This window comes from Acinonyx jubatus, chromosome X (assembly GCF_027475565.1).
Source record: "Acinonyx jubatus isolate Ajub_Pintada_27869175 chromosome X, VMU_Ajub_asm_v1.0, whole genome shotgun sequence".
Lineage (NCBI taxonomy): Eukaryota > Metazoa > Chordata > Mammalia > Carnivora > Felidae > Acinonyx > Acinonyx jubatus.
The window spans coordinates 34,544,947-34,568,462 of record NC_069389.1 but is presented as its reverse complement, the minus strand read 5'-3'; the positions used below and the strand labels follow the sequence as shown (position 1 = coordinate 34,568,462).

The window sequence follows — 23,516 nt, the reverse complement described above, 5'->3', positions numbered from 1 at the left end:
CGTGCTTGGAGGCAGGCCTCATTTGTGCGTCTGCCAGCTCGCTCACATCTGCTCGGTGCTGTTCGGGGCATTTTAACCTTGGCGGTGTCGTGTCTAGTCCCACGGATCAAGGAGGAGTAATTAAGCTCTGAACAGCTACAAAAATTCATGGGCCCCCATCTCCACCGTAGTTGTTCCACAGCTTTGTTTGGGGTGTTCCGAGTTCCAGGATCGAGTAGCAGGCATGGGGTTTCTTTTGTTCCTTGTAAAGAAAGTGGGCACCCCTCTCCTCCTGACCCTCATCCCCGGCCCTCCCAGAACTCCCAGGCAGCGCACAATCAGCAAGGAACCCGGGTGCAGATCACAGGACCCAATGTATTATGCATCTTTTATGCGTAAAAAGTTCCTTTGTGCTTCCTGTGTACTCATGATAGCTGTTGTTAATAGCCTTATGGTATAGCTTTTTCCTTGGGGTGGGGTGGGGAGCATTAAGTGTGTTTCATTCCTACAAAACCCTGGTAGGGATTGCAGTGCAGTGACACCCCCTCTGGAGTTGTGACATGGCTCGTTTATTCTGGATTTGCCCCCAGGTTGTGCACACTCCCAAGGGGGTGTGGGGTTGGGGGGAGGGGGAAGTAAGGGTGATTAATCGCATCCAACCTAGCTTTCCTGTCCTGGGCGCAGTCCTGTCCAGGGACACCAGCTTCCAAATGGGCCCTCTCTTGCCCACGTGGTGGTGTGTGGCATCACCGTGAAAGAAAGTGAAAGGGACAAGGGGGCAGCGGTGTCAGGGGAGAAGGGGAGTGTCCCACGTTGGTCCAACTGCAGAGCCCGCCCCACGGCTGTGCCAGGTGGGGGTGGGTGTGGGTGCATGGTGGGGGGCCCACCCCCGGTTTGGCAGCGCCTCTCCCCGTGGATCCTTTGCAGGGGCCTCCCCCTACCCGAACCCCTTCCCACTTCACAGTTGGCTACATTTGGCTTGCATGGGGTCGGGGCGGGGGGGGGGGGGGGCGGAGCATGTCCTCGGAGGATAACACGCCTGTCTGCTCCGGAAGGAGCCCAGGACGACGGCCAGGAGAGGGTGTGCGGTGCGCGTTCCCCGGCCGGGCTCGGAGCATCTCCTGGGTTCTGCGTGCGCCCACCCAAAGTTCTTTTTCGTCAGAGGTTCAGCGGCGGGGGCCTTGGGAGGGGGAAACCCCAGAGGAGCGCGCGGGGCCGCAGGGCCCGAGGGGTTAACCGGGGTCGGGGGGACTGGGGATTGCGGAGGTCGGGCCGCCTCCCGGAGAGAGCCCGAGTTCCTGGAAGGCGGGGCGGGGGCGCGTCGCGAGGGTGTGGGTGTGTGTGCCGTGGTGCGGCCCCACGCGGGGACCTCGGCGGAGGAGCGGCGAGGAGGGGCGGGCGAGCCCGGAGCAGCACGGGTGTGTGTGGTGGGAGAGAAAATCCCTTTGTTGCCGACCGATCGCGCTCGGGGCTGAGGCAGGGGAGGGGGCGCCCTTCCCCCGCTCGCCCTAGCCGCCGCAGCCGAGGGCCAAGTTCACCCCCCGACAGACCCGAGTGGCTCTCTGCTCTGACCCAGGCGCCCCGGGAGGAGGCAGGGAAGGTTCTGGTTGCTCGAAAGGTCAGGGCCGCGCGAGTTTCCCATCCTCGTCGCTCCCTCTCCCCTCCTGCTCCGCAGCTCAGTCTGTTACTAATGCAAAACTTGGGGCGTGGGTGGGGACGCCCCCGGAGGCAATGGCCGTGGCTTGAAGTGTGCCAAGAGACGGCGCCTGGGCAAGCTGGATCGCTCCTCCCCACCCCTCCAACACCCTCGGAGGGCGGGAGGGCAGAGCCAGCCACCAACCTCAGACCCATCTCTGGAAGCCCTGTCCCGACGCGGGGCGGAGGGGGGGGGGAGAAGGGGGCTGTCTTGGGGTCCCCCTCTCCCCGCTGCTACCCGCCCCTGGAAAGGGGCCCAGGAGGACCCGCCCCCAACAGTGCACATCCGGGAGAGCTTTTCCCTCACATCTTCTACCCCCACACAGCCCCCCTCCCCCCATCCTAAAATAGGAACTTCTTCGCCCCTCCCTTCCTTGACACCGGGAGACAAGTGCCGCTGGGCGTGACTCAGTCTGCTCTTGGAACGGCCCCAGGAAGGGCTCCCGCGGGGTTCGCTTTGGGCTTTGATGAAATCCACACAACTCTGCTGAAGGTCACCCCTCCCTGGCCTGGCCCCCTCTGTGTCCTTGCCTCAGCCTTCCCACTGCCACAGAGAAACTCTGCAGCCATTCTGGGCTTGTTCCACAGTGTGCCTCGTGGAGTCAGATGCTGTTTAATGGGGTTAAACGCCGCCTATACTCCGCTATTGCCGGGCAAGACTCAAGTCCACCGTGCAGTTTAATCCTCTGGAAAACACGGTGCCAGATATTTACAGATGAGGGGACCAAGGTTGAAGAGGTTCGGCCACCTGCCCAGGGACACCCTGTGGATGAGGGTGGGCGCTGGGATCCCGGCTGTGGTCACCGCGTTCTTGCATGTTTTGCCCAGAGAACCAGCTATGACGTGAGGGAGGCCCTTTCCCCCCAACAGGTCTCCAGCCCACGCTGCACACCGGCTGGTCTCCCTGCTGCCAGCTCAGCCTCCTGAGCCAGAAGCCCCCCACAAACCTGCCCAGGCCTTCTTGGCCACTGGCCAGAAAACTGCCTGGTGGAGGAGAGGGGTGCCAAGTGAGAGAGACCCTAGGAAGGGGCACCACTCATGCTTGCGTGCCACGTGAGAGTTGGGGTGGTTTGCTGGCGATGCTTTCCATTTTGTCGGTGAACTTGACACGTGTGACGTGCAGACTTGAACCGATCACCGCTTCAAGGGTGGAGGCAGTAAAAGTGGCCTGGTGCCAGGAGGAGCCCGGTGGAGAAAAAAGAGGGGTGCCAGGAGCAATCTGGTGCTGCCTTCCCTCCCCTGGCTCCTCCCAGCCTCTCAGGGTCACTGTTCCTTCTCTTTTCAACCTGCTGTTTGCTGTCTGCCAGGGTAAATCGCCTTTCAAGAAAGACCAGCAGCTCTCACGGCACGAATGGGTCAAATGGTGGAGGTGATGGGTGCCTCTCGGGGGCCTGTGTGCCTCTCCTGTCTGGTCTGAGGCTTGGCAGTGTCCCTTGTCAGGGACGCCAGCTCTTAATTTTGGTCCCTGTGACCCCAGGGACCAAGCCAAGCCTCGTACTCGCACCATCACCCTTGGCTTCCAGAGCATATAACCGCCCTGGTCTGTCCTGGGGTGGGGGAGGGGGAGGCACAAGGTCTCTTGTGCCTCCAGTCACTTCCAGTCCAAGAGCTGGAGGCTGTGTCGCAGGGGGTGTGTGCGTGTGCGCGCGCGCGCGTTTTGCAAGCCAGGTCTCTCCCCGGAATTGGGTGTGCCGGTGGGCACCCACTCCAATCCAATTCCTGGGTCTTTTCTTTAGAAACCAGCCACTGCTCGGTCTCCCCGTCGGACCTTTTCTCTCGGCCCACCTTCCCCTTCCCTCTCCACCCCTATCCTGCGTCCTCGGCCCCCTTCTCTCCACTCCTGGAAAAAAGGGTTAAACCCCACAGCCAAGGTGTAACTTAGCAGCTCACAGGGAAACAGGTTGATGCCTGTAAAGTGCTCTTGTGGAGTGACTTCACGCATCCTGGCGCTTCCGGCCTGCACGCAGAAGAAGGGGGGTGGGGAGCACACGGAGAAATAGAGCCTGTCTCGCGGCAGCAAAGTGCCTGCTCCTGTTTGTCATCTAAAGCACATTATTTGTCCTCTCCACCGTGGCCCAAGGGTCAGCGAAGTCAGTTTTGAAGCACTTTCTCTCAGAGTTAAAAAAAAAAAAAGACCCCAACTATTTCAACAGCCCCTTCTAGAAGTGGAGCATGGGATGAGCATCGCTGCATCTCCGCCTCTCAGTCTCTTTGTGTTTCTTCCCCCAACGTCCCCTTGGTTCTGCATCCCCAGAGAGGTGGGGGAGGGGGGGTCCCCAGCCTTCAGTCGCCGCAGGGTGGGCGCAACATGGCCTCTGCCTACAATGTTCCTGCTGGGGATTTGGGCTGTCACCTTGGAGAAGGGCCTCCTGCCAGGCAGGGCCCTTGTTCCCTGGCCCTTCCCACTTGGCTCGGTGTTTGGTCAGGAACCCGAAGAGTTAAAAGTCTTTAGCTTGTTGCAATGAAATTATGGCTGGCAGTGGCGCCGCTGTTTGTTCAACAGACCTCCACTTTTAAACAGTTCACAAAAAGTTCATGGGGCAGCTAAAGATTGTGTGTGTGTGTGTGTGTGTGTGTGTGTGTGTGTGTGTGTAGTCAGCAGGATCCAACAATGTACCTCCCCCTGCCTTGTATCTTCAGTGTTCAGCCTCGTCCCTCTGCCCCCCACCCCCAGCACTCCATCTGACCCCGTGCACGCGAAGCCACTTCGTTCTGACGCCCGGTGTCATTTAAGTGTGCGGCGTTAATGTTGAAAGCCCCACAGGACGAACCCTGGAGAGGGGCGAACAGCTCTGAAAGCACCCAATGGCCCCAGGTGTCTCTAAATCTCATTCACCTTTCCGATCAGCGCAGGCCTCCCCTTCTCAAGAAAACCCCTTTCAAGGGAAAGGGGTCACTGGCCCTGGGGTGAGGGGGAGACAAAATAGGATGATCTGAGACGGCCGGGCCACCCAGAATGTCTTCCTTTTGTTAGAAGGGGCGGCAGGGGTTAGGGAGGGGACAGTCCCTTGAATGTGCCTTGTGGTCATCCCTGCACTAGGGGCGGACGACCCCCAACATGATCTGTATGTCTGTAAGAAGGGAGACAAGCCCACAAGCCCCGACAGAACCTTCTTTAGGACCCCAGTTTGTCTTTTTGGGGCACCGCAGCTAGCCCATTGGAAACGCCTCTGTCTCGAGAAAGAGACACTTCCTAGGCAAGTCGTGCGCTCGGAATCCCACCAGGCCTGCTACAACTGCACATTTCTGCCTCCTCCTCCCCTCCTCCTCCTCTTCCTCCTCCTCCTCTTCCTCCTCCTCCTCCAGCCTCATTGTTGAGCTCCAACTCTGAGCCCTGGTGTCTGTGTGTGTGGCTCTTGATTAACAGACGGTGTTCCATGTATAGGGGGCCGACGGGGATACTGGTGGACAAAAGGCCTAGTTAGGACAAAGAAATGCCGAGGGCTAGCCTAGCCCTGGCTCTTGGAGTCTGGTCTCCCAGGTGCCTCCCCCACCTCTACCCTCAGTTACTCTCCAAAAGAGTCCCCGGACCCGGTGCCTCCAGCCCAGCCGACCTGGCAGTCTGCTCCTTGTGCTCAAGTGTAAAAGCGAGCATTTGCATATTTTTCCCTGCTAACAAAGGAAATGTGTCGAGTTAGGGAACATTTGGGCTTTCGGAAACTGTGTGGGTGGGTGTGTGAGGGAGGAGAAAGAAAAGTTCCCCCGACGATCTGCACACCAGTGTTTCCACACTCAGATTTGGGTCCCACGTAAGGATGCCATGGCCCGGCCCGGACAAGGGGGATGACGATGTGTTTGTGAGGGGGTTGGGGGGGGGGGGGAGATTGCCGAGGGCCATCGGTCCCAGGCATTAAAGGCTCCCCTACTTATTAACCCAGCATTTAACAGCAGGATATGGGCTGAAGCGCAGTCAAAAGAAACGGCTCAACCTCCAAAGAGCAATTAAAATCCTGCACGAGGATAAATCACGCGCCGTGATAATCCTGTTAATAAAATGCAGCTTGTCCTGACCCTTCACTCATGCAGCAAACTAGAATGTGATGTGGGTGGGGGTGGTGGGCAGAGAAGGTAAGGCACGGCGGGGAGAGGTGCTCTCCCCTCCGCTGCCTGGGCAGCCTCCCCCTCCCCGTGGGTGGAAAATGGGTGCCTTTTGCCCGCTCCCAGTGTGCCAGTGGCTCACAGCCCGGCAGCCTGGGCTGCTAAGACTTCTGCACTCGCTAATGATTTCTTGTCCCCAGTGAGCAGGCGTCATTGAATTACTCAACCGCCTCCCTCTGCAGCTCCCAGGCCAAACCACCCGGGTTCGGCGCTTAATCTAATCTAGGGCCGGGTGGGATGATTCACCAGCCCACCGACTCTTTTTAACCCTCCATCCAGATACTGCACTGCCAAGTGCGTTCCCGAAGGCTGGGAAAGGAGAAGGGAGGCCAGCGGGCAGGCCGAGGCGGCCAGGGGTGGTGGTGATGTGTGCGGCACCTGGACCCCTCCCCGCCCGCCAGGGAGTTGCGTGCGGTCAGCCCGGGACCCTCTGGGCCAGGTGTGCCCCATCCGTCCTGGACGTCCGTAGGACATCGAGTACGACGTGCCCTCCTGAGTCTGCGCTCTGTATGAATTGCTTGGAAAGACAGCCTCTCCGGTTCCTTCTTTGGCTCTTCTTTAGTCAACCTCCTGGAATTTTTTTTTTTTTTTTTTTTTTTTTAACAGACTAGACGCTTGAAGAAAAGCTGCCATCCAAGAAGACGACATGCTTTCAGCAACCCCCCTGTATGGGAACGTTCACAGCTGGATGAACAGCGAGAGGGTCCGCATGTGTGGGATCAACGAAGACAGGTGAGTGGGCCTGTCCGGCTGGGGCCCGGGGAGAGAGGGTGGGTGCCCCCCCTCCCCCCTCCCCCCTCCCCCCTCCCCCTCCCCCCAAGCTCCTGAGCAGGGCCCATGCGGAAGCCCCCCTCACCTTCTCAAAGCCAGAGTGGGCGCAAAAGGGGTGGGGGGAGAAAGATCTCCCGCCTAGCCGGCGGCCCTTGATTTACAGTTTTAACAGGCAACCCGGCTCAGCGAAGCATTGCCGCCCTTTAAAAGATTAGCCCCTAAAGCGGCCTTTCAGTGCACTTTCGTCCTTAATTTATTATTTCATATTTATGAAGGAGAATTAATCCCAGTCTATATGCTGCTTTAACTCTAAATGTCAGGAGTGTGGGCCCAGGTGGATCGGCATTCGATGTGCTTTTAAAACAAATAGTTTGCTCAGTAATAAATGGGGAGATAGCCACCCCTCACTTCCTTTAAGCCCAGGGTCTCTCGGTGTCCTCTGCTGGGTGTTCAGTGAGGCCCTCGGCTCCTGGTCTCAATCCCCCGACAGCTCTCTTAACGCTTTCTAATCCGTAATTTTGGAGCGTGGGGTAGGGGCGGCTAAGCGGTAGATGATTGAAGCTGCTGTTCGGGGTATCCGCTGCTGCTTGTCAGCGATTTCATCCTGGGGAGTTGCAAGTTGGCACTGAGCGCTTTCTTTATCGATGCCGTCTGATAACAAGTCCCAGGGCAGCCGCAGCAGCCTGGCACAGGTGTGCGGCTTTCTCGGGAGCCTAGAGCAGCTGGCATTTGTATGATATTCGTGTGTGTCCCCCCCCCCCCCCCCCCGTCATTTTGATAAAGGCAGTCAAATATGGCTTCATTATCACCATGGAAACCGGTGTTGTAGAACAGGGTCCCTAAACTTTGTTTGGGGAAAACTTTTCGAAAGCCTGCCTTCATGAGGAACGCAGAAGTGATGGATGCGGCCAGCCGGGAGACTCCGGCCTTGTGTGTCTTTCCACTTTGGCGTTTGGCCATTGGACTCCCTAACGTCTGCCCTCAGGTAGAACCTGGAAGGGTCGGCTCGCACAGCCTACTTGGCCTCTTGGGAGAAGGCGTCGCGCAAGATCTTAATTTCTGCGTCCTCCACCTTGGGGACGTATTTGTGACTTCACGTCCCCGTTGCGCCCTGCCTTTCCTTTGTTTTCTTTCTCCCAGCCCAGTTGAATCACCATTTGGGGACAACTTTCAGTGCGGGCCGTTGGTGAGGAATGTTTTTGTGAGGGCGGTTTGAAAAATGGAGCTTACTAGAAGCCGGTCTCTCCTGGGGCCATCTACGTACGGAAAGATGCGTTAAGCAAGGAATGTTTTCACGAAGTTGGTGTGTCCTTTCAAATAGGAAAATTCCTGTAAATGATGGTGACGCTTCAAAGGCCAGACTGGAACTAAGGGAAGAGAATCCCTTGAACCACAACGTGGTAAGAGATTAATGGCTTCTGTTGACGGGCTATCTGAATATCAGTGATCTGTAATCAATCGTGCATTAATTTGCATGCCATTAAAGGGCTTTTGGGGGGGGGGCGGGGCGGGGCTGTTTCAGGGCAGGGCTGAGTAGAATGTGCCCTCCTCAGGCCCTCACCCAAGCTCTTCTCCGCTCGCCTTCTTGGCCCTTGAACTCCTCTTGGCACGCTGGCCACTTATGTCCGAGCCGTGTAGTGACTGGTGGGATGCGTGCCTCCCTTTCTTCGATAAGCTGCGTGCCACATCAGTGCTCCCTGGAGCTGGATAAATTTCCAGCCTCCAAGGAGACCCTTAGGGTTTGCTTTTCCAGTAAAATATGAAACACAGAACCGTCTTCAGACAGCAGGGAGAGGAAGTCAAAAGACACAACCACAGTTTGACCCATGGCCTCTTTATTGATTTAGAAATGAGACCGCCAAAGTCCTCCTTCCCTGCTGTCCCACTGAAGATTGTTTTCTTGTTATGTTAAATCATAATGCTTCCCTGCGTCCAGCCAAAAAAAAAAAAAAAAAAAAAAAACCACACACAACCCCAACCCGGTAAGCACCGCCCCCCGTCCCCAACCTAACAGGCCTGGGAGGCTCAGGTCGGTACCCCATGGGGGGCGGCGCTAAGAGGACTGGAGCTGGGGTCCTCTCTGTAGCCGCAGAGAATTTTTGCTGAGAAGGTGAATTTTCCAGAGTTAATAGATGACTGAATTTAATGTATGGGCCCCAAGTCTAAAGGGATCAACCTTTTACAGGCTTTCAGGATACTAGTTGAACTGAGGTGAGAAGGCGGGCGGGCGGCAAAGGCCTTTGGAGAAGTGGGCAGGGGGTCGCAGGCCCCGTGGGACCTGTCTTTTTAACCCTTTCTGCTCAGACGGCAAGGCTGATGGCACATTGAGCTAGATGGCGGTTTCTCTTCGGGATGGGCCCTGCCGCTTTGAATGCTCGTCTCGAGTCACACCCGTGTTGTTCTTCCGTAAAGGTGGATGCCACTACTGGTCATAGGATCGATGGCCTGGCAGCACTGAGCATGGACCGCACTGGCCTGATCCGGGAAGGGCTTCGCGTCCCCGGCAACATCGTCTACTCTAGCTTGTGCGGACTGGGCTCCGAGAAAGGTCGGGAGGCTGCCGCGAGCACGCTAGGTGGTCTCGGGTTCTCTTCTGAGAGAAATCCAGAAATGCCGTTCAAACCGAACACCCCCGAGACCGTGGAGGCTTCCACCGTCTCGGGAAAGCCCCCAAACGGCTTCAGTGCTATATACAAGACACCACCCGGAATACAAAAAAGTGCCGTGCCCACAGCCGAAACACTGGGCTTGGACAGGCCTGCCAGCGACAAACAGAGCCCTCTCAACATCAATGGTGCTAGTTACCTGCGGCTGCCCTGGGTCAATCCCTACATGGAGGGGGCCACTCCAGCCATCTACCCGTTCCTTGACTCGCCAAATAAGTATTCACTGAACATGTACAAGGCCTTGCTACCTCAGCAGTCCTACAGCTTGGCCCAGCCGCTGTATTCTCCGGTCTGCACCAACGGGGAGCGCTTTCTCTACCTGCCGCCGCCTCACTACGTCAGTCCCCACATCCCGTCGTCCCTGGCTTCGCCCATGAGGCTCTCGACGCCTTCGGCCTCCCCGGCCATCCCACCTCTGGTCCACTGCGCAGACAAAAGCCTGCCCTGGAAGATGGGCGTCAGTCCCGGGAACCCCGTCGATTCCCACGCCTATCCCCACATCCAGAACAGTAAACAGCCTAGGGTGCCCTCCGCCAAGGCGGTCACCAGTGGCCTGCCTGGGGACACAGCCCTCCTGTTGCCCCCCTCGCCCCGGCCTTCACCCCGCGTCCACCTGCCCCCCCAGCCCACTGCAGACTCCTACTCCGAATTTCACAAGCACTACGCCAGGATCTCCACGTCACCGTCCGTCACCCTGTCAAAGCCATACATGACGGTCAGCAGTGAGTTCCCCTCGGCCAGGCTCTCCAACGGCAAGTATCCTAAGACTCCGGAAGGGGCCGACAGTGCCCAGCCGGTTCCCGGGCACCCCCGGAAAACAGCAGGTCAAGACAGAAAAGACGGGGGCTCGCCGCCTCTGTTGGAGAAGCAGACGGTTACCAAAGACGTCACCGATAAGCCCCTCGACTTGTCTGCTAAAGTGGTAGATGTCGATGCTTCCAAAGCTGACCACATGAAAAAGATGGCTCCCACGGTCCTCGTGCACAGCAGAGCTGGAAGCGGCCTAGTGCTGTCCGGAAGCGAGATTCCGAAAGAAACATTATCTCCTCCCGGAAGCGGCTGTGCTATCTATAGATCTGAAATCATTAGCACGGCTCCCTCGTCCTGGGTGGTGCCCGGGCCGAGCCCTAACGACGAGAACAATGGCAAAAACGTGCCGCCGAAAAACAAGGCCTTGGACTGGGCCATACCACAGCAGCGGAGTTCATCGTGTCCCCGCATGGGCGGCACCGACGCCGTGGTCGCTAACGTCGCAGGGTCGGTATCGAGCGCGGGCCGCCCAGCCTCTGCGTCGCCAGCGCCAAATGCCACCGCAGACGGCTGCAAGACCAGCAGGAGCTCCATGGACACCACGCCGTCCGTCATTCAGCACGTGGGCCAGCCCCCGAGCACGCCGGCCAAGCACGGTGGCAGCACCGGCAGCAAGGGTGCCAAAGCCAGCAACCCGGAGCCGAGCTTCAAAGCGAACGAGAATGGCCTCCCGCCGAGCTCGATATTTCTGTCTCCAAGTGAGGCTTTCAGGTCCCCACCGATCCCCTACCCCAGGAGTTACCTCCCTTACCCAGCGCCCGAGGGCATTGCTATCAGTCCCCTCTCCTTACACGGCAAGGGACCCGTCTACCCCCACCCGGTTTTGTTGCCCAACGGCAGTCTCTTTCCTGGGCACCTTGCCCCAAAGCCCGGACTGCCCTACGGGCTGCCCACAGGCCGGCCGGAGTTTGTCACCTACCAGGACGCACTGGGGTTGGGCATGGTGCATCCCATGTTGATACCTCACACGCCCATCGAGATCACGAAAGACGAGAAGCCAGAGAGGAGGTCCCGCTCCCACGAGAGAGCCCGCTATGAGGACCCGACGCTCCGGAACCGGTTTTCCGAGATGCTGGAAGCTAGCGGCACGAAGTTACACCCGGACGTCCCCGCCGCCGACAAGAGCCTAAAGCCGAGCCCCGGCTGGAGTCAAGGGAAGACGGTCGTCAAGAGCGACAAGCTTGTCTACGTAGACCTTCTCCGCGAAGAGCCAGAGGCCAAAACTGACGCCAACGGGTCCAAACCGGGCTTCGCGGTGGAGAGCGTGGGCCAGAGCGCCGAGCCCGCCAAGCCCCCGGCCGACCCGGCCCTGCAGCCACACCGCGATTTCATCGCCCTGAGAGAGGAGTTGGGGCGCATCAGCGATTTCCACGAAGCTTACGCGTTCAAACAGGCCCCGGGCCAGTCAGTCTTCAGCCTGAGCAAGGAGAACGTTCCAGCGGGGACCAACAAGGAGAACCTGGGGATGCCGGTGGCGACTCCCTTCCTGGAGCCGACTCTGGGGAGCGATGGCCCTGCTGTGACTTTCGGTAAAACCCAAGAGGATCCCAAACCATTTTGCGTGGGCAGTGCCCCACCGAGTGTGGACGTCGCCCCCACCTATACCAAAGATGGAGCCGATGAGGCGGAATCGAACGATGGCAAAGTTCTGAAACCGAAGCCGTCGAAGCTGGCAAAGAGGATCGCCAACTCCGCCGGTTACGTGGGTGACCGATTCAAGTGTGTCACTACCGAACTGTATGCAGATTCCAGCCAGCTCAGCCGGGAGCAGCGGGCCCTGCAGGTGAGCGCCCCCCCACCCGAATCTCAGGAACTCTACCAGTTGTCAGTTCTTTTTTTTTTAATGTGGAAAGAGGATTGGGGGAGTGTGGTAGGGCAGGACGCCAGGCAGATTTGGTTAATGGAGCTTATGGTAAATGTAAATGTATGAAATGTGTCCAGTAAGGGGACGTGAGCGGTAGCTCTTAGGAGGTTCGCGTGTCTGGATACTTGAAGTTATTCTGTAGATGATATTAAGGGAACGCCACTCAGCTGCTCCTAACAGAAGTGGTAATTGTTGCAAAGGATATCGAAAGACTGCATGATGTTTGCCTATCAGTTGCTTTGAATTCTCTGCCATTACTGTACGTTAACAAATAGTACCTGTAGCCGCTGAGAATGCCTTATGTGAGACTTGGTGGAGGTGTAGAACAGCCGCATGTCTGTGGGATTCGTGCGATTTCTCTCACAAAAAAAAAAAAAAAAAAAAAAAACTCGCTTAAAGGGATAGAGTATGTGTTTAACTTGCTAGCGAATGATAGATGTTGTATAGGCATTTCCTTAAGATATTTTACTTTTCATTAAAAGATAAATACAGCCAAATTGTTTTTGCAATGTTAAGAAAAAAATTGGTTTATGCTTATAAAAATGGATGAAGTTATCTAAATGATCCATTGAGTGCCCATTTTAATTACATAGATGGAAGGATTACAAGAGGACAGTATTTTATGTCTCCCCGCTGCTTACTGTGAGGTCAGTTCTTCAAATTTTTATTACTAGAATCTTACATAAACCTTTTGAGTTAAATTTCATTTCCAAATATACAAAGGGAAGTTTGTGGGCCATGGTCGTCTTTATTCATTGTGCATTTTGTTTTCTTTTCTGTTGTGTTTTTTTTTTTGTTTTCTTTGCGTTGTGTTTTTTGTTTTGTTTTATTTACCTTCGAAAGACAATGTCTCTATGCAGTGGTGTATGTATGGATGTACATGCACGGCACATATATATCTATACACATATGGCTTTACGAGTAAAGAATGTGTGATTACTTACGTATAGATACTCATAAATTTTTACCTATTACATTTTAAAATATCTCCGCTGTATCATAAATTGTGGTTGGCTTTGGGCAAACTTTTCTTTGAACATACTTTCCTTTAAGGTAAGGCACACGAAATAGCTTTTATGGTAAGGTGTTGTGTTTTTTTTTTTTTTCCATCTCCGTTCTCTTTCTAGCGTGCAATGATGCGCTTCTCAGAGCTGGAGATGAAAGAGAGAGAAGGTGGCCACCCAACAGCCAAAGACTCCGAGGTGTGCAAATTCAGCCCCGCTGACTGGGAGAGGTTGAAAGGAAATCCGGACAAAAAGCCAAAGTCGGTCGCCCTGGAAGAGGCCATTGCTGACCAGAATGACAATGAGAGATGTAAGTAAACCCGGGCAGCCTACGTGTGGTGCCGCATCGGTGGGAACAGCGGGCCACCGCTCCCAGGGCTGACGGAGGGGACAGGAAGCAATTCACTGCTAGGGCCCGACGTCCAGAGGGTTGCTCAGAGAAATGGGCCGCCCTTCCCGTCCGAGGGAGCCAAGGGCCAATTGTCCTTTTGACCGTGGTGGCATCCAGGAATGAGGCACCTACCGACGATTATTTCCTGGGCCACCTCTCCTTTTCCAGAGAAGCACCGGTCCTGTAGTCAGTAACAGCCTGGGACGATAGAAGCGGCACAATGACAGCGGGAGATGTAAATGTGGCACGTATGTTACGTTCTGTTTTGTAGCAGGTACAGATAGGGTTTCTTTTCTCTTCCCGTTCTTTCTTTCTTTCTGGTAGCAATGGAATGATCCTTCCAGCCAGAGGCACCCCCCCCCCCCCCCCACACCCAGTGACAGTCTCGTATTCCCCCTCCAAAAGCAGTGGTTTTGGTAAAATGAGATGGGGCGGCGGGGGAGCGAAGGCAACAGAGATGAGATGACTGTTTTCTGCGGCAGGTTCGTCTGCCATCGTTAGGTGTCGACGGCACGATCCGAGGGCGCGGTGTAAATGAGCGCGTTCTTCCCACCAGACCGAGTTTGTGTTCTGTTTTGGAGGCAAAATGGAGAGAGAGCTAGTGCTTTTGTGAATGAGGGCTGCTGGCTGAACGTCAAGTAGACGATGGGTGCAGAACCCTCGTGACGCGGGACAGTCCGGGATGGCGGGTGCATCGTGTGAGCTCTGTGCTGTTGGACGTCACGGGCGGGGCGTTCCCGCACACACGCGGTTCATGGGCGTCTGGTGGAGTTGGGGAGGCTTTGCGGTCCGGGAGAGCTTGCTTCTCGCTGCCTGGGGCACAGCCCCCTCCTCCGTCCGCCCGCCAGTCCGCCTTGGGGTCAGACAGTGGCCTGTGGCCAGGTTTCTGGATAGGCCCACCCACCAGGACCGGTTTGTTTCACGTGAGTCTCAAAGAAGGGAGTTTCGGTGGCTAGTCAGTGGCGGGTCCTCTGATGTACCTGGAGTGAAGATTTCCTTACTCCCCCCGCTCATGGCGTTGATAGGCAGACCTGGAGAGTCTGGGCCGCCCTTGAGTAAAGCAGCAGACAACGCCTTCCCCTTTGCGCGCGCTCGCCCTGGGCATCTGGGTAACTTGCCTTTTTTTCTGACGTGCCTCATAAGGCCGGCTCTTGGGGAAATCTCTCAGGGAGACCTTGTAGAAGTGGACAAGGCCAAGTTAATGGGTAGGTGCTTCTCTGAGGAGAGGGAACTACCCGTGCCCGACACTCCCTCTTTGCTCTGGGTGCACTGAGAGGTAGGCCGGAGGAAGGGAGTGGGAAGTTAGCCAGCCCGGAGTCTTCTTGACCTTTGTCTGGTTTTTCAGTCAGATGGCCAGACCCGGCTTCACATCGCAGCGACCTCACCCCGGCCGTCTTCCCAGGGAAGTTTATGTCCCTCTTTGTCTTTCCTGCGGAACCTAGAGACGAGCATCAGACTAGGCCAATGGGGAGCAGAGCCCAGACACCTCCGAAAGGCCTCCCTTCTGCCCTCCCCTGAGTCCGTCCAGGCCCCGACCAGTGGGTACTGTTCCTGGAGCACCCAGGACGTAGCCCGGCAAGGCCTAAATCATCCCCGAGGGCAGGAAGGGGATAGAGGAGCGGGGGGCGGGGGGAGACTCACTTGTAAGGACTGGGGCGACCAAGGAGGTGGGTCCCCGTCCCCAATCTTCTGGGGACCTGTGGTTTGTGTTGGTCAAGAGGAATAACTTGGAAGAGCCGTTGGTTGTCTTTGCCGCCATCTCCTCATGCAGGGGACGGCAGGTGCTAGATTCATCCGGCCGCAAATTAACGGGCCTTCTTGTCCTTTTGGCCTTCATGTCTCATGTCTTCATGTCCCGTGTGGGCTCAGGCCCTGCTTCACAGTTGGTTCTCTCCTCGTGGGTGTCCGTGTGGCCGAAGGTGGAGCTGTGAGCACGTGAGACGTGGGGCAGGGATCTGGGGTAGGCAGGGGTGATGAAGAAGGTACGGGATGCCTCCCAGATGCCGTCCCTCTTCCAAAGCAGCCCCCCACTCCTGTGGACCCCAGGAGCTTCGAACCTGGTGGGTGCGTCCTGTGTGGCCTCTGCCGCCCAGGCGTTCGGTATGCACTCGTTGGGAGGGGCTGGCCTGAGAAGAGTGAATTAAGTTGAAAACACCGCGGCCGGGATTTTCATTTATGCTTTATGATAGTAGGCGTGGCTGAATTAAGTTTTTATTTGAGAAGGTCAACAGAGGACCTAGGCGGGTTCTCAAGCTTGGAACTTTGCTGAGGGTTCCCATCAGTGGCATTTCGAAGGCGGGGGGGCGGGGAGGACAAGGAGACCTTGGTCCCTTCCCTCGTGAACTGGGAGTGGCCGTCTCCCTTGCCAGCCACTTGGCTGGGGCAGACCCAGGACCTGCTCAGTGGCCGTGCCTGGGCAGGAACTGGAGGAAGCCTCAGTCAAAGGGCTTCACGAAACTTCTCTTTGGCCGAGCCGCCTGCATGTTGATGAACTCCGCTGAGTTTGAAACCGCGATTCCCCATGCTTCTTTGTGGAGGGCGTAAGTTTCCACAAGGTTAGCCTTTGCTTGAGGTGTCACAGTTATCTGCAGAGCAGGGAATTTCCATCATGGGGAACCCTCCCACCTTGTTTAGGGCTGACTGGTCATGGCTCAACGGTGGCGAGGGTGCTTTGTTGCCACGGTGACTTGTAAATGTTGCCATGGCGATGCTTCTTTGAGGTGGTGCTATGGCACAACCATGATAAATTATGGGATGTATGGTCCGTGAGTCACGTGACCACACTGCAGGGACCAAGCGTTAAACCACGAACAACAGAGCCACATTCGCATCCGCTTGGATCAAATGACCAAGAGCACATAGCTTCCCACGTTTAGAAGGGAACGGGTGGTGGACTGGGTAGTTAGGACCCCTGTGTATCTGGCTCTCCATCTCCTTTGCTTTCAAGGGTAATCCCGGCAGCTGTGGCTAGAATAGTCTCATCGAGGAGCTCCTGGCAGATCAGGTGTGTGACATGGCACATGTCCCCCATAGCTGGTGGCCACGTGTATCTAGGGCAGTCATGGCGGGTGCTCTTTAGGATTATTAATTACTGGCCTGGGTAAGGTCATGGCGCATGAGGTCTTGGGCACGGTAGGGGGGCAGTTTCCCTCGGCTGAACTGGGATCTTTGCCCTGAGAGGCTCGGGAGTTGTGGGAAGGATGGATGGATCTAGTTTGGGGAAAGGTCCTTTCGCCAAATGGGGACGAAAGCAGCTCAGCTACGTTGTGTGGGTGGGTGATTTCAGTGAACCACGGCTCCCCATCCTGGCGGGTGAAGGGGAAGGCTGTTGTGCGCCTGTAGGGCTGCTGTCGTTCGGCGAGGAAGGGGAGACGAGGTCTCCGGTCGGTCACGGCCTGCTGACACGGTGAAAGGCCAGGTAGGGGAGAATAGAACCGAGCTGCACTGTGGGAAGTTGGCAGCGAGGACCAACGCGCCCGGAAATCCCTCTCCCCGAGCAAGACGCGCCTCTTTCGCCGGATAGGGCCCGTAACAGATACAGGTGATTTCGAGACCTGCAGCTAAGATGTCAAATGTAGAAGCGGAATCTGAAGCACTCGGGGGCGAAGAGAGGCTTAAACCGATCGGGGCATATCGCAGGTCGCCGGCTAAGCTTTTCTGCCTGATTGTGACCCAAGAAGGCATCCGTCATCTCCCGATTACCTCTGCTTTCAGCCCACTTTGTTTGAACCATCTTTCCTACCTAAGGGTGGGGGAGGCGGATACACTGAATTGACTTTAAAATTGCACACGGTGGTTCTTGAGCTAGCCCTTATATCTGTACACTGATCCCCAGCGCCTCCCACGGGGCTTTCGGGGAAGGCTGGTTGGACCAGGAACGTCAAATGGTGTTAACCAGGAGGGCTCACATGTTAACATCTCATGCATACAGGGCTCACACTCAAGCCTAGCCTGACAGTCTTGGCATCCCGTCCGTTAAAGTGATTTCTCCGGCCTTTCCGTTAGCTGGGCTCGTGCTGTTCATGGAGCCCACCCCCGGGAGGCAGCTCACCGGCGGGAGGAGAGCTCGCAGCCATATTCCCACTTTACCACTGAAGGGGGGACCGCGTTGTCAAGGAGCGCTGTTACCGCCGCCAGAGCGGTTAAGAGGGTCACAGCGCGGCAGGCGTGCGAGTCACAGCCTGTCCCCTTTGCTCGCCTGGGCCGAACCCAGTCCGCCGGTCATCCCGGCTGCATCGCCCGGAAGCATGGGTCAGAGGCTTGCGCGGGCGTCCTGCTGCCGCCACTGAGCTTTGTGTTGGGACACTGCTGTGTCAGAAGACCCACGTGGGCAGGTCCTTCCGCCACTGACAGCTCAGGCTAGCCGAGGCCAGGGTGAAATTCCCCCCACCCCACCCCCCACAACGGAGTGCCACTGAGTGCTGCCGATGCCCCCAAGGAAAGTCTGATCAGGGGACCAGCTGGGCTGGTCAGGAGCGGGAGTGATATTTGAAGTGGTCTAGGCGGGGGAAGGAGGAGGAATGGGGTCAGCATATGATGAGTGTGTTTATGACTTCCTGTGGAAATGGACTTGAGCAGTTCTGCTCAGTGTTACCATCGAAATACTGAACTCCTGCTCCTTAACGTCACAGTGATGGTTACAAAACTATTCAGGGATTAGAAGAAATGGGACCAAAGCCGTCGATGAGCCATTTCTTAGGCTGGAGCAAAAGCAGCGCGTGACGTTGGGCCGAGCCGATTTAAGGGCACCAAAGGGGGCGGATCCTTGCGTTTCGAATGTCCCTAGATGTTTGCGTGTGAAGGAAGGCATGGAAAGAGTGCCAGGTTGGGTCCCCGCGGGTGTGCATGGTGTCACCCAGGTGTTGGAGTAAAACACTACACTTTTTTCACTCTGCAGATGTCAGAAAGACCGAGGGAAGTGTGGTAATCAGGTTGAGTTCTTTGAAATTGCCTTTGACCCTTCTGGGGCACGTGGGTGGCTCAATCAGTTACGTGTCTGACTTCGGTTCAGGTCACGATCCCACAGTTCGAGTGTTCGAGCCCCGCTGACTCCTCGCTCGCTGACTGTGCAGAGGCTGCTTGGGATTCTCTCTTCCCCTCTCTCTGCCTCCCCCCCCCCCCCAAAAGAAAGAAACCTAAAAAAAGAAAAAACATTGCCTTTGACTCTTGTGTGCACACCAGGAAGCCTCTCCTTGGCTTCCCCAGGCTCGTCTTCCCCGCTTGGTCCCCCAGCTTCCCTGCCTGCCAACACACTCCTTCCCCCAGCCCTCTCTCTTCCGCGTCTCCCCTGTCGACCCAAGGGAACATTGCTGCCGTCCCTTCTGCAGATGGCGCGGCGGCGCTATTCGTTCTGTTTATTACATAGCTTTCCTTTGATTTCAAAATAATGCCTTCAGCAAATGATTCCGGAGAGATTTCTTGGGTCAGCCCTGGCTTGGTTGGATCTTGCTGCTGGGTCACTTGCCCCCCGCGGGACAGGGCCCTGGAAGGGACCTGAGCATCATTGAAGTTGTGAGGATGCCTCGTCTCCCGACTCTCTCTGTGCCCCAACTATAAAAAGGTAGAAAGAGAAAGCCGAGTGTGGTGTGTGCCTCCCTTTTGAGACGTTGTATTTCTGCGGGTTTTGTGCCGCCAACGCGTGAGGCCCCCCGTCTTCCAAAGAACGGTCTGTTGGTGGCAGACGACCGTGGGCATGGAGGTCCTGCCTTCCCGTGGTGACCTTCGGGCCTTCATCCCTCGTATTCCTGTCTCCCGTCCGCCAGGCGAATACAGTGCTGGAAACAAACACGATCCCTTTGAAGCGCCAGAGGACAAAGATCTTCCCGTGGAGAAATACTTCGTGGACAGGCAGCCTGCGAGCGAGCCCCCCGCCGACCAGGCGGCCGGGGACATGCCACACAGCCCCACCCTCCGGCTGGACAGAAAGCGCAAAGTCTCAGGTGACAGCAACCACACCGAGACCGCAGCGGAAGACCTGCCGGAGGACCCTCTGCTGAAAGCCAAGCGAAGACGGGTCTCCAAAGGTGAGCTCGGTCGGCTTCGACTGCCTGCGCACGCGGCCAGAGGTGGACGGACATGACGTGTGCCGCGCACCCCGGCCGCAGGGCGCCCAGGGGGAGTCCTAATGCGGAGCAGTGGAGACCCCCCCACCCCCACCCTCCGTTCCCGCCCCGGAGCCCTGGGGAAGCCGCTCACCCTTGCCCCAAAGCCAGATGCAGGAGCTCCAGCCCCAAGACGGCCAAAGATGAACAGGCCCCCTCCCAAGACTTGGTGACAGCCCTCGGGCAGAGGCTGTGACCACTCCCCTCCCCTCCCCCACCCCCCATTAGTGATGCTTAAGACAGTTTGTTCCCCCCCCCCCCCAGGGGGCTTGTTGATTAATTTGTAGTTATTTCTCCATTAGATGACTGGCCTGAGAGGGAAATGACAAACAGTTCCTCTAACTACTTAGAAGACCCACATTATAGTGAGCTGACCAACCTGAAGGTGTGCATTGAATTAACAGGGCTCCATCCTAAAAAGCAACGCCACTTGCTGCACCTTAGAGAACGGTGGGAGCAGCAGGTGTCGGCAGCAGAGAGCAAACCTGGCCGGCAGGGCAGGAAGGAAGTGACCCAGGCAGTTCAGCCTGAGGTCACTGCCCAGGGCAATAACAGCCCCGAAGAGAAACCTGGCAGGAAAAGGGCAGAGGCCAAAGGCAACAGAAGCTGGTCGGAGGAGTCCCTCAAATCCAGTGACAACGAACAAGGTACGCGGAGGCCACCCCGTGACCGCCCGCCCCGCTCGCGGAGGGTGGATCACCTGCCTGGGGAAGGGCGCCATAGAAAATGGACTGATTGTAGGATGTAGGATGTAGGATGTGGCGGGCGGGGAGTTCTCTCGGGAGGTCCTTCCAGCCTCCCCACTTCCCTGCAGAAAGGGCAAGTCTGGGTGACCCCGCGGGCCCGCCAGCACCCCGGTGGCGGCCTCAGACTGTGGCCGATGGCTAGGTGCTGAGCACCCAGGCCCCCACGGGTTGGGGGGGTGGCAGATCCGGGAAGGGCTGGCCTGTGCCCTCTTGTCCCGGCCCTCCGGAGAAACTTGCCGCTTGGCGTTTCGTGGGTTAACCTATTTGCCGTTTGAATGTGGGATAATTAAAATATTAATGCTTTGGAAACATAATTGCTATATCTTTAAAAACTGAAGCCGCTCCAGTGATCAGTGCTAACAATGGGCTTTTCTTTCCGCACCGGCTACAACCGTGTAACGCCTGCTTCTTCTCCCCCTCCCTCCTTCCCGCCCGCCACCCCCTCCGGATTTAGGCTTGCCTGTGTTCTCCGGCTCTCCGCCCATGAAGAGCCTTTCATCCACCAATGCAAGCGGCAAAAAGCAGCCTCCGCCAAGCTGCGCGCCAGCCTCGAGGCCGCCTGCCAAACAGCAGAAAATTAAAGAAAGCCAGAAGACAGATGTGCTGTGCACAGACGAAGAAGAAGATTGCCAGGCTGCCTCCCTGCTGCAGAAATACACCGACAACAGCGAGAAACCATCCGGGAAGAGACTGTGCAAAACCAAGCATTTGATCCCTCCGGAGCCCAGGCAGGGCTTGTCGCTGACCGGAGACTACTATGTGGAGAACACTGACGGCAAGGTACCTCTTGCCCCCTGCTTCTCGGCTTCTGGGGACAAAGCTTTCCTTTTCCCAGGTTCCCCTCCCAAAACGTCACTCCCCCATCCTAGGGGCCACGTCTCCTGGGTGGTGGCCAAGTTTCAAACTAGTTAAGAATGAAACCCTTCCCCCCAGCCTCCCTCCACCCCACAGCCCCCCTCCCCCAAACAAGCGGAAAGGGGAAAGTGCCTCCCCCACTCGGGTTTGTAACTTGCGGGGAGGAGGGGAAGAGACGCGGGTGCTGGAAGGCCGGCTTAACCACGAGCGCTGCCTGGTTTTGTGATAGGTGACCGTCCGGAGGTTCAGAAAGCGGCCCGAGCCCAGTTCCGACTACGATTTGTCACCAGCCAAGCAGGACCAGAAGCCCTTCGACCGTTTGCAGCAACTGCTGCCGGCTTCCCAGTCCTCCCAGCTGCCGCGCTCAAGCTCCCCTCCCGAGACCACCCAGTCGCGCCCGATGCCGCCAGAAGCACGGAGACTTATTGTCAATAAGAACGCAGGCGAGACCCTCCTGCAGCGGGCAGCCCGGCTTGGCTACGAGGTGAGTGTCCTTGGGGGTGCCCGGATTCCAAGAGCCTGGGCTGTCGCTCCTCGAGGCTGGGGGCGGGGTGGGGGGGGTGCCCCTGGCTGAGCCGGGCAGGGTCTCGAAGGGTCTCGGGGCCCAGCGCCCCTCCCCTCCCCCATCAGGGACTGGGCTGGGTATTCCAGCAGGATGTTTGCATTAGCCCCACTCGCGTTCCGACTCTTTGCTGGCTTGTTCAATCGCCATGTGAAAAGAAAGGCCTCTCTGATGTTCAGTTCGTGTTCAGGCAGGTAGGCTGCTTCGGCATCCTCCAGTCTCGCTCACTTATCTCTGATATAAAATCTGACATAACCCAGGGCTTGGCGACTGGGGGAATTTTAATGAGCCCTTTTGGATTCTGATTAGCAAGGGGGAGAGAAGTTATTAGCTCTATTTTGGGTTGCTTGCGCTGTTTCTCGGGCAAAGCGGTGCCCCTGTGGGGAGCGGGGCGGGAAATGTCTGGGCAGGGGTAGGGGGTTGGTGGGGGAGGGGGGCGGACCCGAAGAGTGAAGAGTCTTTTATGTGAGAGGGCGAGGGAGCCTGAGGGCTGCTGAGGAGGAGGAGGAGGAGGAGGAGCGGGACTCAGGCCTAAGACTCACTGCCCCCTCCCCCACCCTGCTCCTCTCCAAGACTGGCTTACGTCGGAGCTGCCCTCTGAGATAGATGACCCCCTCTGCCCTGTGCGGCTCCCCCACCACACTTGTCAGATGAAATTGTGATGTAATAGCCCACAGGGCAAAGGCATTTTTTATGCTGGCATCAGCCCTCTGGGAGTTGAATGGTGAAAATAAAACGGGGCTCAGCAGGCGGAGTGTGGAGCTTGGAGGTGTGGCCGAGGGCTGCGGTGGCAGGGCTCTGCCGGGGGCTCCCGGGATTTGCCAAAGTCCTGGCCCCCACACCCTGACCAGCTCTGTGCTTCCATCCGTTGTGGGGGCGGGGGGGCTCTTGTCGGTGTGACCGCCTTGACCCCAAGCCAGCCCGTCCCCTGCCCCATTTGCTCGTTGGTGAAATGTGCTGTCGTTTGTATGGTCGTGTCTTTTCTGGAGATGTCCAGATTACCTGGAGGGAGCTCTCTGGGATGATTTTTAGTTCGGGAAGGTGAAACCCACGGGGCGGCCCCAGAGGAAGCCTCACCTGAGGGCTGGAGGGGGGAGCAGGAGGGCAGGGGGCTCCACCCCTCGGTGGAGGGCGGTGGAGGGTGGGGCTCCCAGCCTCACCTTTGATCTTGACATTTCCACCAGTCTCCCTTCCAGACCAGGGACGGACCCTGGTTGGTCCTCTGAGGAAGTTTACATTTTGGTTTTCGTGGAACCAGTGGGTCTGAGCCCTGGACCAAGGAGCGCTTACTTGATCCAGGCGTTTGTAAGCTACCTAAAGGGCCTTCGATGGCACGTGAAGCCGTAGAAGTGTTTCTGTCAGGACGACCGGGGTTTTTTCTCCCCCCTTCACATGTAAAGTTCAATATGTAATTTGCACAGATCAGCGGTTCGGATGCTGAACATTTTAACTACCGACTTTTAACTTCCAACTTCCCAGGATTTCTCCAGGCAGGACTTAAAATGTTGCGATGATGGCCAGTTAGGTGTGGTGGGCTAAAACTTTGAAAGGTGAAGGACAATTTGTTTAACCCCGTAAAGGTGTGTTTCACGAAGGCACTGACTTGGGAAGGCCTTCCTGAAGTTAGTCTTTCCCACTGTCATTTTCTGCTGAGCTGGACATACTATGTGAAAGCAAAAGGCTGTCCAAGCTTTGCGTTGTGTTTATCTGGTTCTTAAGGTTCAGAAGCACCCTCTGTGTTAAATAGACCACGTGCATGGCCAGAGAGGTTCAAACCTTTCCCTTCCGGTAAAAAGGTTTCTGTTTCTTAGGCTAAAATGCCAGTGTGCAACCACATGCTTGTGCGTTTAGTGGTGATGGTTAAATTTTCTATGAATTGAATAAATCATGTTTTTAAAAAAGTTAATGAGGCATTTAATTAATTAACAATGTCGGGTTTATGGCCTTTATGGTTACATTTTGCGGTTAATGGCA

The 23,516-nt window shown here is 56.7% G+C and overlaps 1 protein-coding gene across 11 annotated transcripts in view; it reads left to right on the top strand.

Moving 5' to 3' along the window:
• BCOR (BCL6 corepressor) overlaps positions 1-23,516 on the top strand; it is a 114,058-nt gene that overhangs the window by 83,202 nt on the left and 7,340 nt on the right. For 8 of the 11 annotated variants that reach the window (XM_053202242.1, XM_053202243.1, XM_053202244.1 and 5 more), the window contains 9 exons: positions 6,379-6,504; positions 7,865-7,943; positions 8,956-11,802; positions 12,477-12,530; positions 13,011-13,197; positions 19,041-19,301; positions 19,682-20,026; positions 20,580-20,905; positions 21,210-21,464. In XM_053202242.1, coding sequence (XP_053058217.1) covers positions 6,419-6,504; positions 7,865-7,943; positions 8,956-11,802; positions 12,477-12,530; positions 13,011-13,197; positions 19,041-19,301; positions 19,682-20,026; positions 20,580-20,905; positions 21,210-21,464 — 4,440 coding nt within the window. In that variant the 5' untranslated portion in view covers positions 6,379-6,418. The remainder of the gene's footprint in view (positions 1-6,378; positions 6,505-7,864; positions 7,944-8,955; positions 11,803-12,476; positions 12,531-13,010; positions 13,198-19,040; positions 19,302-19,681; positions 20,027-20,579; positions 20,906-21,209; positions 21,465-23,516) is intronic. The other 3 variants (XM_027054167.2, XM_027054168.2, XM_053202247.1) reach the window with 3 other exon arrangements.